The sequence below is a fragment of the Anoplophora glabripennis genome, unplaced genomic scaffold, assembly GCF_000390285.2.
Source record: "Anoplophora glabripennis isolate ALB-LARVAE unplaced genomic scaffold, Agla_2.0 scaffold70, whole genome shotgun sequence".
Classification (NCBI taxonomy): Eukaryota; Metazoa; Arthropoda; class Insecta; order Coleoptera; family Cerambycidae; genus Anoplophora; species Anoplophora glabripennis.
Genome location: NW_019416247.1, coordinates 803,311 through 819,813, shown reverse-complemented (window position 1 = coordinate 819,813; position 16,503 = coordinate 803,311). Strand labels below are relative to the sequence as shown.

Sequence of the window (16,503 nt, the reverse complement as noted above, 5' to 3'; positions counted from 1 at the left end):
ACCAACATTATGCCTCTAAAAAATCAAGGCTAACATGATTAGTTTTCGAAATATTTGAAAAAAAACGAAATTTTGGAAATCCGTTTTTGTTTCATTTCAGCCTTGTTTGAGGTGATATTGAAAAAAGAAGAACACTTTCTCATAGCCACTTTTTGCCCTCTATCGAATGGCATAATCAATTTTTATATGTAACGTTTCGTCTCTCCAGGACCATCATCAACTTCATTTTTTTAAATACGACCCTAGAAATTTTATTACAGTTTTTTGCACACCTTCATGACCCCCAATACTGTTCTGCCTCAGTCCGAATCAGATTCAGACGTTTTGTCTCGAAAAATTCATCTTCAGTGTATTAGTTCCAAATTTATCTAAATTTTTTATTTAGATTTCTTTGTGTATTGAATTATCGTACACTGTAAGTGTCGCTAGACCCTGTGAAATCCATCTAGTTATTTAAACTATTACCACCACGCATTAAAATAAAACATTATTAGAGTTTTGTTCTCTTGTCCATAGTTATTTCTAGGCTTCTCGAGTGCTCAAAATTCAAACAAATTCCGATCTATTTTTTTCAGGATATTCATACAAATACATCTGACATGCCCTTTCACAGTTGCGGTTACAGATATAATGGATTCCGATAATATTACGCTGATCTTCATAACTTCTTCTTTGCCAAAACGAAATTGTTTTTGAACATTTACTGAATTTTTTTAAAGAATAATATTCAGTTGGCGTTTTGGTTATAGAAAAAATTGGAACGAATACACTGAAGATGAAATTTTCCAGACAAAACATCTGAATCTGGTTCGGACTGAAGCAGAACAGTATTGGGGGTCATGAAGGTGTGCAAAAAACTGTAATAAAATTTCTAGGGTCGTGTTTAAAAAAATGAAGTTGATGATGGTCCTGGAGAGACGAAACGTTGCATATAAAAATTGATTATGCCATTCGATAGAGGGCAAAAAGTGGTCATTCTTCATTTGTAACAGCCTGTATATTTTTTTATTTTCTCACCTTTTTTAGAATTAGCGAAGTTAGTCGACTTTACAACTTTTTTGTCGCATTCCATAGTTTTATTTACATATTTGGCATCAATTAAAATAAAAAGAGAAAATGTTTAACTGGTCTAAAAAACTAGATAATAATATTAAGTAAACAACAATCCTTTTTAGTTATTTATTTCAAAATTTATATTCATTAATTCTGAAATATAAAGGAAAATTTTGCGGATTACACCATAGGAGCCACCTGTTATAAATAACCTCCGTGACTGGTGTATGCAACGAATTTACTTAATTTAATTTCAATTCAAATATTCGGTAAACATATCTGGATTTGGTTATGAATTTTAAAAGGTCGTTAAATATTTTTGTCTTCACTAATAAGTAATCTATACTAATATTATAAAGAGGAAAGGTTTGTATTTTTATATGTATGTATGTTTGTTACGAATAAACTCAAAAACTACTGGACGGATTTCTATCATTCTTTCACCATTACAATGCTACATTACCCCTGAGTAATATAGGCTATATTTTTTATATACCAAACTGTTTAAAAAAAATGTCCACCCGTGCGAAGCCGGGACGGGCCGCTAGTATTTTATAAACAAATTGGTTTATATACACAAGTAATTTTATAACACCGTTTACGTGACTCATACTATATATATTTATTAAATATAAGCAATAAATAAACGAAACAATTCTGTTTGCTACGACATTCCTAAAAATATTATTATTTATTAGATAGTTTTCAAAGTAGACACAAGAAAATCAAATGTACATTTGCACTGGCCATCTTTACTTCCAGATTTGAGTTATATAGATGGGGCGCTTTGTAAACGTTACTAATTTTAAAGATTTCAAACAGCAAGTAACAAATTTGTCTTACATAATCTATTAGACACGGTTGAGCGGTGCATTTTTGGACACCACTATTTGCTCTTGCTTTCTAAATTCTGTTTAAATCTTCATGAATTATTCATTGTAACTTGTAAGTAGGTTACCTACTACTATATTTATTTAGATTTGAGAAATAATTTATCCAATTTTGGAAGCAAAGCAGATAACGTAACACCATTAAAAAATATCATTTTTGGTAATTGCACTGTCTGTATCTTAATTTATATAAGTTCCTATTGGTAATACTTGCTCTGAATGAAGAAACATAAAATTATGGCTTCAGTTTTAATGATTATGGAAAGTAAAAATGAGGCAAGTATATTAAATTTCCAGCAATCCCGAGAAAAAAATTACTAAATATGTTTTCGATTACAGATGCGATTCGTCAATTTTTATAATTACAAGATTACATATAATTTACATAAGAATATATTATTTTTTTCACCAATATATAAATGTAGTAAAATAGTATTTACGAGTATTTTTACATATATTTTTAAAACAAACTAACGGTGAAACAGGGAAAGGGGATTTTAAACCTCTCTTGTATACTGGGTGTCCGGAAGCAAATTGACATGTTTTAAGGGTAATTTCCTTAGAAAATGAATTAAATTAACTTTTGATTCTTCAAACATTTAATATTTAATATTTTTTAAATTTAATTTTTTTTAAAGTATTTCAATGAAATTTACTTAAGACAGTTTTTGGAGTAGCGGAAGATGAATTTCTTACTTACAGCATAGATGTAATTAAGAATATCTGAAACAATATTTAGTTTTCTGCCATTTATTTTGTTTATAGAAACTTTACAGATGTTTTGTACAACAATACTTATTTGCTGTAAAAAACGCATCGTTCTAGTTCATTTTTTTACCGTAATTATCACTTACAGAGCGCTAAGTATTTGGAGATATTCTAATATAATCTAATTCCTCGTTTATTGATGGTAATGGTAATTTTTTTACAATTTATATAAAATGTAAATACCTACTGAGATATTTAGGCTCTAACTGTTGTTTTCTAGAAACATATTCTATATCTCACTAAACGTTGACATTAGAGGAAAGGTAAAAAAAAATTAATACGTGACAGAAAAAAAAAATTTGGTTGATATAAATTAAAAATAGTGCAGATTTCCTGTGAATACATTTGTTTATTCCAAATGGGATACCGTTGATCTCTGTTTATCTCCATTTAGGCAAGTGATGCACAGGTACCAAAATCAGTGGCGTACACATAGAAATTCTTCCAAGGACTGAAACAGCATCCAACTAAAGCGTACATAAATTTAGTCACACTTCAGTTACGCCTCTGACTGGAACAGTAATGATTACTATAATATATCTTAAATTGGAAATACCACTTGAAATATACGTCGACTGAAGACATGAAAAAAATTATAATGTATTGGAAAGTTCCCAAAAGTCTTCCGCTAATACTATACTACAGTGCTAGGTAACACTGCGTCATTATCTTAACGGAATGTTTCCATTTTTTTCTCGCAAAATGTTTATTATATACCTATTTGACATTCAGAATAAGAACAGCTTTATAAATAATTTGGAAAATCTGACGACATATTTCCACTTGAATTAAATCGGGACAATATTATCGACAATCCATGTTTCAATTTGTATTATGTAACTGCAAATTTTCAACGTCCATGTAATCATAGGTCTAATAAAAGTAAAATGCAATTAAATCTTAATACATCAGCATTGAGACACGTTCATATTACAATTTTAACAAAATGTCAACTCAAGGTTGCTATCAAAGGAAATGTCTTGCTTAAAATGTATCGACTGTAGGTAATTGCGATAATTTGAATAATTTGTAGCAACAAATCGGTTTTATTGATAAGTAACCATTAAGTTTATTAAGGTTGTCCTTGGCACAAGCCATAGGTTTGAGCGGTATCTTACAAATTTGGATAATTTTCTTTCAACAACCAGTAATGATTAATTATTTATTTTCTGTTTAAAATTTGTACATTACATTTCAAGCTCCAGTGCATATCTAAAATCGACAAAATTATAAACGAAACAATCTCTGTCATCGTGAATGCGAAATTTTTGGTAATTTGGCTTTGTCTTCTTTTTCAACATAGTTTTTACTTTATGGCAACAAATTAGCTATCTTGTAATCGAGAATTTCGTGCTGAAAATTCATGACATACAAAAAAAAAAAAGGAAAACTAATTGCTACTATTAAACCCGTATCTATTGTGATATATGCTCGGATATATGTCCTTATCTTGTTCTAAAATCTATTTTCTCTCTACGAATTCGAATGCAAAAAGTGAAAGGCACAACAATGACCTGCAAATAAAAAAAAAACGCGTTTGGTGATTTGCTTACGTTCTGTTTTAGTAGTTACAGTAATTACCAGTATTATTCACAGAAAATACACACTCGATTATATCATACAGGAAGAAGTATGAGTTTACACAAACAATACTTTAATACAATTCATTTTATGACAAGAACAAGACAATAAAAAAAAATATTGTGTTGGTTCATCGACATTTCATTTTTCCATTGCGCTAAGAATCCATTTCTATTTAAGATATTATTCGACCGTAGGTGGAAAAAGTTATAAGTACCTGTGACAATCATTAACAAGATAACTGAATAGAAGAGGCTCAGAAATATACCTTAAGGCACCTTTAAACAAGATTTATACAGTGTGCCCTTTTTAACACGAATATTAAATAGGTACTGAAATGAAAATAATAGTAAAAGTGATATGAATGTTTATCAACATTTTACTAAAAACTGTAGTGCTTGAATTGAAAACAGATTTCTACTTTCATAATAATAAGCTAACTTTATTTATTACCTGTTTATATTATATACTTCTTTATTTTTCATAGACATAAGAAGTAATGGGTTATTAAGCCTATACTATTTGCAATATTAATTATGAAAATGTGTAAATACCACTTCCGATGAGTTATAAATGTGAGGCAAGCAATAATAATGTAAAAGTTATTCATTTCTGTTACATGGGTTACGGTTGCGCAATTGTGGATATGGTTACGAGAAAGTCCATGGCTAGAGGAAAAGTTGATGTTAGCATCTCGAGATGGAAGATTTATATCTGTTTTCTCTCCATTTTCATTAGATGTTTATCAGATTCGATCTTTATGTAATTGGTATATATACCTTTACATCAACAACATATTTTTACAATACTGTGATTAGAGATCGGAAATGTTAGGGCGGCTGCAATATGGTACAGAGTTGGTTGTCGTCGGCCGGGTTCCCTTTTTTGTAATTTTATTCAAACAAAAAGTGACATAACCCTTGCCTTATAACTGCAATCTTTACCTACATTTTTTATTAATGGAAGTTAGGTCAGATCGTCTTCTTTTGAGCCAAAGAATGTCGCAGTACCTTTTTCATCATGTCCTTATTGGACACCCTGTATGCATTTGCATAATAATGGAACAAAAAGGAGCAGTGTCTATTTTTCTATACCAAATGTTTCATACGGAACTTACTATAAAATATATAGATATAGTCATAATAAGTACCACCAAAAGTTAACAAAATAATAATTTTCTGCTCATAAGGAAAACGATTGTAGAAAATAATTAACAGTTGTCCTAAGTATTCCGCGGCCACTCGTCTCCAGCGAAATATCCATTTCAAAAATGAAAAATGACCATTCAATATTTACCAAAGTCACAGGCGCATATCTAAAATAGCCATCAACTACTTCCCATTTTAGTAATCCCCACTATCCACGTCATTGTAAAATAACATGCCTCCGATCTGAAGCTTCGCATCGATCAATTTATTCGATACGTATCTAATCTCTGCCCTGACAGCCTTGCGTGCCGATATATAATACCAGTATTTGCTGAGGGACGTTGGTTGTACATGTGGTTGTACGTTGTTGTTTGTGTGTGGCACATGTTTTCTTGGCAGTCAGTATCATTGTGTATCGTGAGCACAGAGCGGCACACGACTTGACCATAGATTTACCCTGTTTCTGCTATTACAACGTGTATTGCCACTTACCAGCAAAAGTTTCCTATATCTAGCTTTGATCTATACGGTTTTAAAGAACAAAGTTTCAAAAGTCGGTAAAGGACCCCACAAACGTTCGGTTTTTGTTACAGATAAATTTAAAATATTCGTACAGGCTAAAAAAGTCGATATAAGAGCGAAGAAAATATACGGTACTAGTTCCAAAGTTGAAGGCATTTTAATAAATTACTACCCATATTAGAATTCTGTAAAAAATAAAGTAAATGGCAACATCATTAACGAATAATACAATTACCATTATCATAGAAGGCGACATATAAAATTAATTACCAATTCGTGTACCTATATAATTACAGAAAGTTATTAGGCTAATTCATTTATTCTGTATTTGAAGTGCGGGTAAGTGTCGCGTTTTTCTCATAACTGATAGTTGCTGAAACGCGTGATGTCGATTTAATTTCCGTTCAAATCATTTTTTGTGTGAGTGTGTGTGTGTGTGTGTGTGTTGGAATTAGTTTAGTAAATGTGGAACTGGAGTGGTATCTTCAACGTGGTATACAGATTATTAGGATTACATCAGTGGAGCTCAGCTATGTAAGAACTGATGAGTTATTGCTACATCGAAACTGACGCTATTTGGAAATGAGTTCTTTAACAGAGTGCGTTGCTAATAAACTTACTAATATTCATTATAAAAACGTATATACAGGGTGTTCCTTAATGAATATTTAAGGCTACATGGAAAATTAATGATACCTTATAAACTATGGTCCAAAAATGTTCCATTGTGAAAATACGGGGAGTTAAAATTTTAGGAAAAATAAGGGAATTAATTAATATTTTCGAAATTGTTTGAGATATTTCAGTGATATTTAATACGTAGTGATAGTTAATAAAGGCGTTTTCAATGCAAAAATAATTTTTAGCTATAGCAGTGGCGTGCGTATGAGCACTGATATTGATATTTTTAGAAAGAAGAAAAAAATGGTACGCCAATGGTTTTTTTCCCAAATAAAATTATTTTTCAAATAATTTTGGCTTGAAATCACTCAAAGAATCTCTCAATGTTTGTTACCGTGCCTAATTTACATCATGTATAACCAAAAAAAAAAATTAAAATTCTGATGCAATTTTTACCAATATAGTTGAATTTTCGTACCATATACAGGCTGTTACAAATTCGTTTCTCACTACAGGTACGAAGTAGCTTAAAGCTTTGGTTTGTTAGAACTGTGCGTCGCAGACGACATACGCTGTTAGCTGAATCTGTAGCGTTCAACTTTATCGGTTTTGAAGGGATAGTGTTTTGTTAGATTTAGTGTTTCTGATTGTATGCTGGTAAATGCAGACGAAAATATTTATTATTACTGTGGCAAAAATTATTTTTATCATGACATGGCTAAACATTTTTTGGTGACAATACTTATTGAGGAAGAACATGAAAAAGATCTTTTGAATTTAATTAGTCGTTGTCAAAATAAAAGTGAAGATCAATGTTTTCTAATAGACATTTGGAAGGAATGGTATACAATGGGGGATGTTCTCGTACGAGATCGATTAATTTCTCGTCTTCCTTTGGTGAAAACTTGGTTGCCATTTTAAAATTCGTTAAAAATAAACGCTTTTTAGCACTGTATGCCGTGAGCTCAACTGAACGACTGCGTTGAAATCAAATCAAATTTGATTTCGACTGAACTGACGACGCACAAAATTTTCTGCCTACCGTGAGTCCACCTGAGCAGAATCTAACAAACCGGCTACGCATCTTCCTGTGTTCTAGATTTCAGCGTAAGTCCGACGCGCACAACTGACTGTCTGCTTTGCGTCGCCTACAGCTTTAACAAACCATAGCTTAAATGGGGGCAAAGTTGCGTAATCAGGGGACCAACATTATGCCTCTAAAAAATCAAGGCTAACATGATTAGTTTTAGAAATATTTGAAAAAAAAAAACGAAATTTTGGAAATCCGTTTTTGTTTAATTTTAGCCTTTATTCGTTCCAAATTTATCTAAATTTTTTATTTAGATTTCTTTGTTTACTGAATTATCGTACACTGTAAGTGTCGTTAGACCCTGTGAAATCCATCTAGTTATTTAAACTATTAGTAGCGAATTTGTAACAGCCTGTATAGGCTGTAAAATATATAATTTATGAATATGAAATGTCATTCCAGGTCTATCTATATTCTCGATTATAGAACTGAAAATTTCAACCACTAATAAGCTAAAGTTTTTGCACCTTATCATAAAACATGTTGTGAAAGGTATATGAAATTTTCGATTTGAGAGAGTTAAATTAGAGAGGTGCAATAAAATTTTAAGCAAAAAATTATTTCATTCCTTGTACTAAAAATAATAACTTTCTCTGGTGCTACCAATGTGTTTTAATAAATGTTACAAGTGGAATTTGAGCGACAACTTTATGGAAATGCACAAAATTGTACACCATATATTTTAATATTATATGTGCAAATTAGTACCACTGTACTTTAATCTACTGTAAAACTTAATGTGCAATTAAAAAGTCACTTGTTCCGACGTCGTTCACCTTGAAATTTGACATGTAAAAATACACATTGAGCTTTCTAGAAAAACACTACAACTCCATTAGTGTATATTATCAATATTATACCATCCAAATGTGACGCAATATTTGTACAGTGTGTTTCCAGCTGTTATTTTACGAGGTAAAAGAACTGTCAAACATATACATCGCTTCGTACCTACTGGCAGAGAGCGACCTACTAATCTGTAGACATATGAAAGCATAGCTAGTGTCGCACTAAGCGAAACAAAATTTACATTGTAAAAAAATTTCACTCAAATTTCACTCAGTTTTACTCAATAATGTATCAATTTCCGTCCACACTCGATTGAGTGAAATTTTCACTCTGTTATGATATGAGTACAACTGAGTGAAATTGCATTAGAAATGAGTGAGTTTTACTCAAATCCGAGTCACTGCTAGCTATCAATTGAGTGACTTGTGACTCTATTCTGAGTATATAAAACCAATTTAGAGTTTAGAGTATTTTTTACTCAGACTTGATTTTTAATTAACTAAATATTGAGTGGAAAAATTAATCACTCAAATTATTAATTAGGATATACAGTGTTGAAATTAATTCATTTCGCGGGTCTTCTTCTGTCCTGGCTTAGACCCACCAGCCGAGACCCACCGCCGTCGGCTAAGGCCTGTTCTCCTGGCGATCACGCTTTTCTGGAGCATCTAACGGGCCTCTATCAACTATGGTCGAGATTACAGAAGCACGATGTAAGTGGTGCCATCTTCACGGTGCCATTCAAATTACTGGAAATCAATATAAGTTTTAAACTCACTCAGTAATGAGGACATTTACCCTGATTTAGGTAGAAGTGCACCAAATACGACTTTACGAGAAGAATTTATTTAAGGAGTACCTATATTTGAGTGAAAGTACTCAGTTTTAGTTTAAATACAAGGTGTTAATGAATAGGTGTTACAAACGGATATGGTATGTATAAAATCCAAAATTAAGTGCAGTTTACTTAATAAACATATGTCCTAAAGCGGCTCATTTTCGACATACAGGGCGTTTAAATTTAAAAATAATAAACTATTTTTTCCTGTAGCTCCGGTATTAATTAATATTTCTTTATCAAACTCAACAGACAGATTTACTAGCTTAAAGGATGCATAAATAAGGCAGAAACCATTTATTGGCTTCTTCTAGTGGCGTGCGATAGGTGTCGTTTCACCTTTTATCCCCCCTAAATTGTGCGGCACTGTACAAATATTAGTTTTTCGTATGTTTTTGAATTTGCTAGTATTTTTTACGTAAATAATGTATACTTGTTAGACTTCCATAAAATGAGTATTATCAAGTTATTAACATTTACATTACTGAGGTCACCTTATGCTCCAAAAACTATGTTTTTCTATGCTATGCTAGTTTTCGAGATACAAAAAGTTAAAGTTGTTTAAAAGGTATTTTTATTTTGCACAAAAAAATTACAGTAAATGCTCAAAATTACGGCCACCAGTAGCGATACAAGCGTTAATTCTTCGAAGCATATTTGTGTACATTCGGTCAAAAGTGCCAGGCGTCGTTTCGATCTCCTGCGCTGCAGCTAGAATGCGTGCTACCAAATCTTCTTCTGACTCAACAGGAGTTTCATAAACTAGACTCTTCATATGGCCCCACAAATAAAAGTCAAGCGGGGTCATGTCTGGGGAACGTGGTGGCCACGCCATAGGTAATCCACGGCCAATCCATCTTACACCGAATTGTTGATTAAGGTGATCTCGGACAACAAGCGAAAAGTGCGCTGGCGCACCATCATGCTGCAGCCACATTTCCTGTCGAATGTTTAATGGCACATTTTCTAATAATTCTGGAAGTACTTGTTGTAGGAACGTTAAATAAATAGGACCTGTAAGACGATTTGGAAGAAGGTGCGGACCAATTAAGCGCCCGTCAATTATACCAGCCCAGACATTGACGCCAAACTTCTGCTGAAATCTAGTGGAGCGAATGGTGTGAGGGTTTTCTTCAGCCCAGACATGGTTGTTGCGAGAATTAAAGATCCCTTCTCGTGTGAAGGATGCTTCGTCTGTAAAAAGCACAAACCGCGGAAAATTTGCTTGCAACTGACACTGTTGAAGAAACCAATGGCAAAAGTTTAGTCGTGGCTGAAAGTCGGCGGGAGTTAAAGCTTGAACCTTTTGTATATGATAAGCGTGAAGCTGTTGCTCGCGTAAAACTTGCCAAACGCTTACATGGTTTACATGCATATTCTGAGCAATACTTCGACTGCTGGTGGATTGGTTTTCTTCTATCCTATTAAGAACTTCTTCTTCGAACCTTATCGTTCTGCGGTTTCTCCTTACCCCGCAGTTAACCCTATTTGTTGTAAAAGTTCCTGTTTCCTGCAACCTGCGAAACACTCTTCCAAATATCTTATGTGAAGGGGTTGGACGATTTGGAAATCGGATTGAGTATAACCGACGGGCAGCCCTGCCATTACAACGCGCTTGACCGTACATTAATATCATGTTTGCATAATCAGCAGAAGTATATTCATTCATGATGTATGAATGTTTTAAACGAATGGATAAAGATATCTATCTAATAATTAAAACTTACAAACTAAACTTTACACTAAAATAACAATAATAATTAAAAACTGCCTCGTTTCACAATCGAAAATAATTTGACATTAAAATACAAGTAATGTCAACGGCAAATGTTTTTTTTCCAACATTTTAAACTTGCTTGAGGAATACGGAAACCTTGAATGTTTTGTATCTCAAAAAGAAAAAGCGACACATGTATGCATTTACTAAACAATTTCGTGAAAAATTTACTCAACATGTCACTTTTTAAAAATTTTTGGTTTTTGGAGCATAAGGTGACCTCAGTAATGTAAATGTTAATAACTTGATAATTACTCATTTTATGGAAGTCTAACAAGTATACATTATTTACGTAAAAAATACTAGCAAATTCAAAAACATACGAAAAACTAATATTTGTACAGTGCCGCACAATTTAGGGGGGATAAAAGCTGAAACGACACCTATCGCACGCCACTGGAAGAAGCCAATAAATGGTTTCTGCCATATTTATGCATCCTTTAAGCTAGTAAATCTGTCTGTTGAGTTTGATAAAGAAATATTAACTAATACCGGAGCTACAGGAAAAAATAGTTTATTATTTTTAAATTTCAACGCCCTGTATCTCGAAAATGAGCCACTTTAGGACATGTGTTTATTAAGTAAACTGCACTTATTTTTGGATTTTTTACATACCATATCCGTTTGTAACACCTATTCATTAACACCCTGTATAATCATAAATGAGTAAAATGATCTAAATGCCCAATATTGAGTGAAAATGTACCCAATGGATTCACTCCGAACCTTTACTGCTTTCACTCACACCGATTTTTTTACAGTGTACTCTTCAAAAATTCAAAAAGGGGTATCTCCCTTGGAACCATTTTCGGACCTATTATTGTTAGAACTTTATTCTTATTTTTAAAAGTACAATCCGTGGGGCTAATTAAATTACACCCTGTATATAGACTTAGCATAATCGACTTTCTTCAAACATATCTTTTGTATAACCAATGAAGTACTGTTCTGCAATCAACAAGTGTCGTTCTAATTTGAATAGTATGTCAATATAAAATCCACAGCCAAATCGAGGCTTCGATTCGTGGTTGGCGTTACGTAATTACGCGTTTCGTCGCCACCAAGGGTCCAACATCGAATTTCGCTTGCTTAATGACTGCGAGTGCGATTAGCTTTCCCGTCAGAGGTACAACAAATAAAGCTCAAGGTTGGACATGGGACGCCAAAAGAATTTGTTAATTACAGTAACAAATGTGGAACCCATCGCCTCCTCTTGAATACATATTCAGTATTGTCGTAGCGGTTAAAGTGGCCACGTCGTGGTCAAGATAATACTCATTTTTATACGTGTTGACGTTGTTTGGTGGTGAAGATGATGCCATTGACCCGCGTGGTGTGTCTGTCATCGAAGATGTGTGGTTGATGGAAGGTTCTGCTGTCTAAAGTATCACATCGTGCTTGGAGTTAGTTTTTGTGATAGAAAACTCGAAGATTGTGGTGCCCTTGGTTCATTCTTTAAAAAATTGGGTAAATATTGATGTATGTACACCTATATAAAGTTTTCATTGTGTTTCCAAGAATTTTGCTAATATAGTACTATTCCTCCAAGTTTTGTTTTGTTCAAATACCGACATTTTCAATTTTTTAAACTATAAAAAAATATTTTCACAAGGACAAACACAAATTTTGGTAAAATTTTTTTGGACAAATTTTGGTAAATTAATTTTAAGAAATTGTCGGTTAATACTGTTCCTTTAAAGTGGCTAGGGATGATAGACCTAAGATGACTATTCATCCACTTAGATCTAAGTCGCAATATTTACGTTTGTTTTGCGTATATTACAACAAAATTACGTATCTACCAGAAGAAAAGAGAGCTTAGGAGTATAAATATCTGTATAATTATTGATTTTTTCTCGAAATAGAAGCGAAGAAACATTTTGTGTGTAAAATTAAAATATTGCGGGTTTGCGGTACAATAAGCTCTCGTACAACTTATTTAAAAAACAAATCGGACTACTTAGAGCCACACAAAACATTACCAAATAAAAAATAATGCGCAGTATCTTGAAAACAATGGATGACAATCCCTAAGTAGTAGAGTGTATGATACATTATTTCGAGTCACCCCGTATAAAATAAAAATATCCTATAAACAAAATTCGACTGCCTGTAAGCTACTTCTTATTCAAGGCGTTATTCTACCTATTTTTAAATCTTTAAATAATTAGATTTAAATTTTTTTATATTAGTCAAAAAAATAATGAAGTGAACTCTGTTAGAAGTGTACTGTTTAAAATATGGTATTAATATTATAAGGTGCGTTTCAAACTAAACAGGACCTGTTAAAAATAAGAATAATTTTTTTTTTTTGGCAAAACCGAATTATTTTATTCAAAATAGTCCCCTTCCGACAATACACCGATTTGCTTGGTCTAAGCGCATGTCGAATGAGTGTTTTATATGGTCAGCCAGGATGTCCTTCAGGATGTCGGTACAAGCTTGGATGTCCACAAAACACTTTCCTTTCATCGACAAATGCATTTTTCGGAAGAGGTAAAAATCGCACGGTATCAAATCAGGAGAATACGGGGAGTGGTTGACAGTAAACACGCGATTTGTATAAAGAAAATCGATAACAAGTGTCGATCGATGCGCATTATCGTGCAACAAACTTTCTTCTGCGCGATATTCTGGCTTTAAATTTTAATTTAAATATCATTCTCATAAACTACTAAACAGTCATGGTGGTTTCAACACAGATTTATTTTAGAGATAATAATTTAGGTCTCGATTGGTTCACTGATCGGATAAATAAATTGCCATAACTTACATTGTACGATACAAATACGTAATTATAGATAACAATTTAACTATCCGTTTATTTAACCAAATATTAATCGAGATATAAATTTAAATACAATTTTCACTAGAATAACCAGATAAACAGATATTTGTTCAACTCCAAAGCACACCATACGCCATACTGCCATCCACCACGCCACGGCCACCAGATAACCTAATGGGACGATGGGAACAGACAAAAACGAAGCATCTGGATATAAAAAGGGCGGGATCACTCAGTAGTGAGGACATTTACTCTGATTTAGGTGCAAGTGAACCAAATACGAGTTTACGTGAAGAATTTATTTAAGGAGTACCTATATTTGAGTGAAAGTACTCAGTTTTAGTTTAAATATAATCACAAATTAGTAAAATGATCAAAATGCCCAATATTGAGGACTCAATAATTTCACTCAAAGGATTCGCTTCGAACCTTTATTGCTTTCACTTACACTGATTTTTTGATGAATTTGAGACGTTCAATTCCAATGCCACGAATTCCAATTAATGTTTTGGCTGACCTTTGACGAATTCACACACAGATTTGATGGAATTTGCGGTGTCCAACATGTTGCTCATAAATGGAACGCATCTGGTATAATGTATTTTTTCAAAAAACTGGCGGATGCGCTCGGAATAAGGATAGAAATTATTTCGCAACATACAGAACATGTTCAAATACATGTACACGATATATTCACATAAAAGCCTAATAAAGACACTTGTTACTTACCTGATAAAATTAATAAAACAAATCGATTACATTTTTTTTCAGCCATCTAATAGCATTCAAATTTTCATATCCCTCTTAACCGCCATTATCATTATCATTATATAATTATTGTCCACATTTCCCTGACATACCACACAGTTTTTATGTGAAACTAACAACAAATTTTGTTATGTAAAAGTTAATTAATGTTTCTTACTGTTCTTATTTTTTGTTCACCTTGACTAATCCACGCGGAATAGTTAAAGGTCACAAAAACCAAGTTTTAAAAGTAGAATTTATGGTCACACCAGCAGCTATCAAAGAACTAAAAAAGCGCCTTCATAATTTGTCTCACATCCTGCTCCTATTGTACAACAATAAATAAAGGTTTACTTTTACGGTGAAGCATAAATTGACAAAACAATCTCTCAAACTGTAAGTATAGACTTTCGTAGAGCAACCTGTACATTATTTCGGTACAAACAGTATTTAAAAAAACATTACTATTAATTCAAACAAAAAAAATTAATTAGTTTCATCATCCATTAAGGTTATTAAGTCATCCACGTTGGTGTTAATTAAATGATAACAAATTTGTTGTAATAAGTACGCAATTTCCATTCGTTATTATTTAATTTAGTAAATATATACACGTAAATTAACTTTATTTGAATAATGAAATGTTTTTAATCAAGAATTTTTTTGCGAAAAACTATTTATACATATTTAAAATATACACGTCTGCGACCGTCAAGGTAAATATAATCTAAAAAATTTACAGGGGTTTGAAAAGATAATTGTTAGTTACTCTATGTTAAAAAAATTAACTAAACAACAGGTATATCATTAAAATTATAATCACATGGAATTACATATTCATTGACGAGAAAAAAGATAAATAAATCAATATTCATGACAGTGCTCATATCAGAGATATGTCCTGTGACATTAAAATTATTGATACAGAATCAGAGAGAACGAATATATTTCGTCTATATCTCGGAAAATAAACGAGAAAATTCCCATAATCCATATTGTACTTATAAATTTATATGCAGGGTGGCCACCGAGGTATCCGAGATACTAACTTTAAGCAAAAGTTATTCTATTCACTTTTCACGAATTCCCAATTTTTCTTGAAATATTGGGATTTGAAGTTGCCAGATCGTATGGGTAGTTGTTAAAGAGTAAATTACATTGTTGCGATAGGTAATTTAATAATTATCAAGTGGGCTGGGATTAGAAAAAAATTGTTGATTGCTGGACTTATGAAAAAAAAGTTATGCAATGTTGCAGAAGTGCTTGATCTTGTCAAAAATGTCCCTGGTACTAGCACGAGTAGAATATGTGTACATACTGAACAAAGTGGTCAGTTTGTGAGAAAACGGACTGCATCCCTATTATTACCAACCGGTACGAGAACTTCTCCCCACGGATCTTCTCCAAAGAGTTCGTCTTTGTGAATGTGAATGATTGCTCAATCATATGCATACCCTTTCAAGAACCCTTTTCTGTGAAGAATCTACATTTACAAGAGGTGGAATCAACAATTTCCACAACGATCATGTGTGGGCAATCGAAAACCCTCATGATATTCGAGAAATTCATTTTCAGAGAAGATTCCCGTAAACGTTTGGGCTGGAATAATCATTATTAATGAAGTTATTGGACTACATTTTATCAACTTCAATTTGAAGAGCGAGATGTATCGGGCTTTTTTGAAGAACGATCTACCTGTATTACTTTAGGGCATTCCTCTTCAAATCAGAATGATATTCTTTTTACACGATGATGCTCGTTCCCTTATAGAAAAGGTCTCACTAATTTCCTCAATAAAAAGTATTCAAATAGATCGCGGTGGTCCCATTGCTTGGCCACTGCGATCTCCGGATCTCAACACACTAGACTTTTTCATGTGGGGACATGTGAG

At 32.7% G+C, this 16,503-nt stretch overlaps 1 protein-coding gene across 6 annotated transcripts in view; it reads left to right on the top strand.

Moving 5' to 3' along the window:
• LOC108903694 (ABC transporter G family member 20) overlaps nucleotides 1-16,503 on the top strand; it is a 104,925-nt gene that overhangs the window by 68,038 nt on the left and 20,384 nt on the right. Inside the window, exon 1 of one of the 6 annotated variants that reach the window (XM_018705955.1) lies at nucleotides 6,303-6,496. The exons of 3 other annotated variants lie outside the window; for them this stretch is intronic. In XM_018705955.1, coding sequence (XP_018561471.1) covers nucleotides 6,426-6,496 — 71 coding nt within the window. In that variant the 5' untranslated portion in view covers nucleotides 6,303-6,425. Of the gene's footprint in view, nucleotides 1-6,302; nucleotides 6,497-6,529; nucleotides 6,562-12,340; nucleotides 12,545-16,503 lie in introns of those variants that run through there. 2 more of the 6 variants (XM_018705956.1, XM_018705958.2) reach the window with 2 other exon arrangements.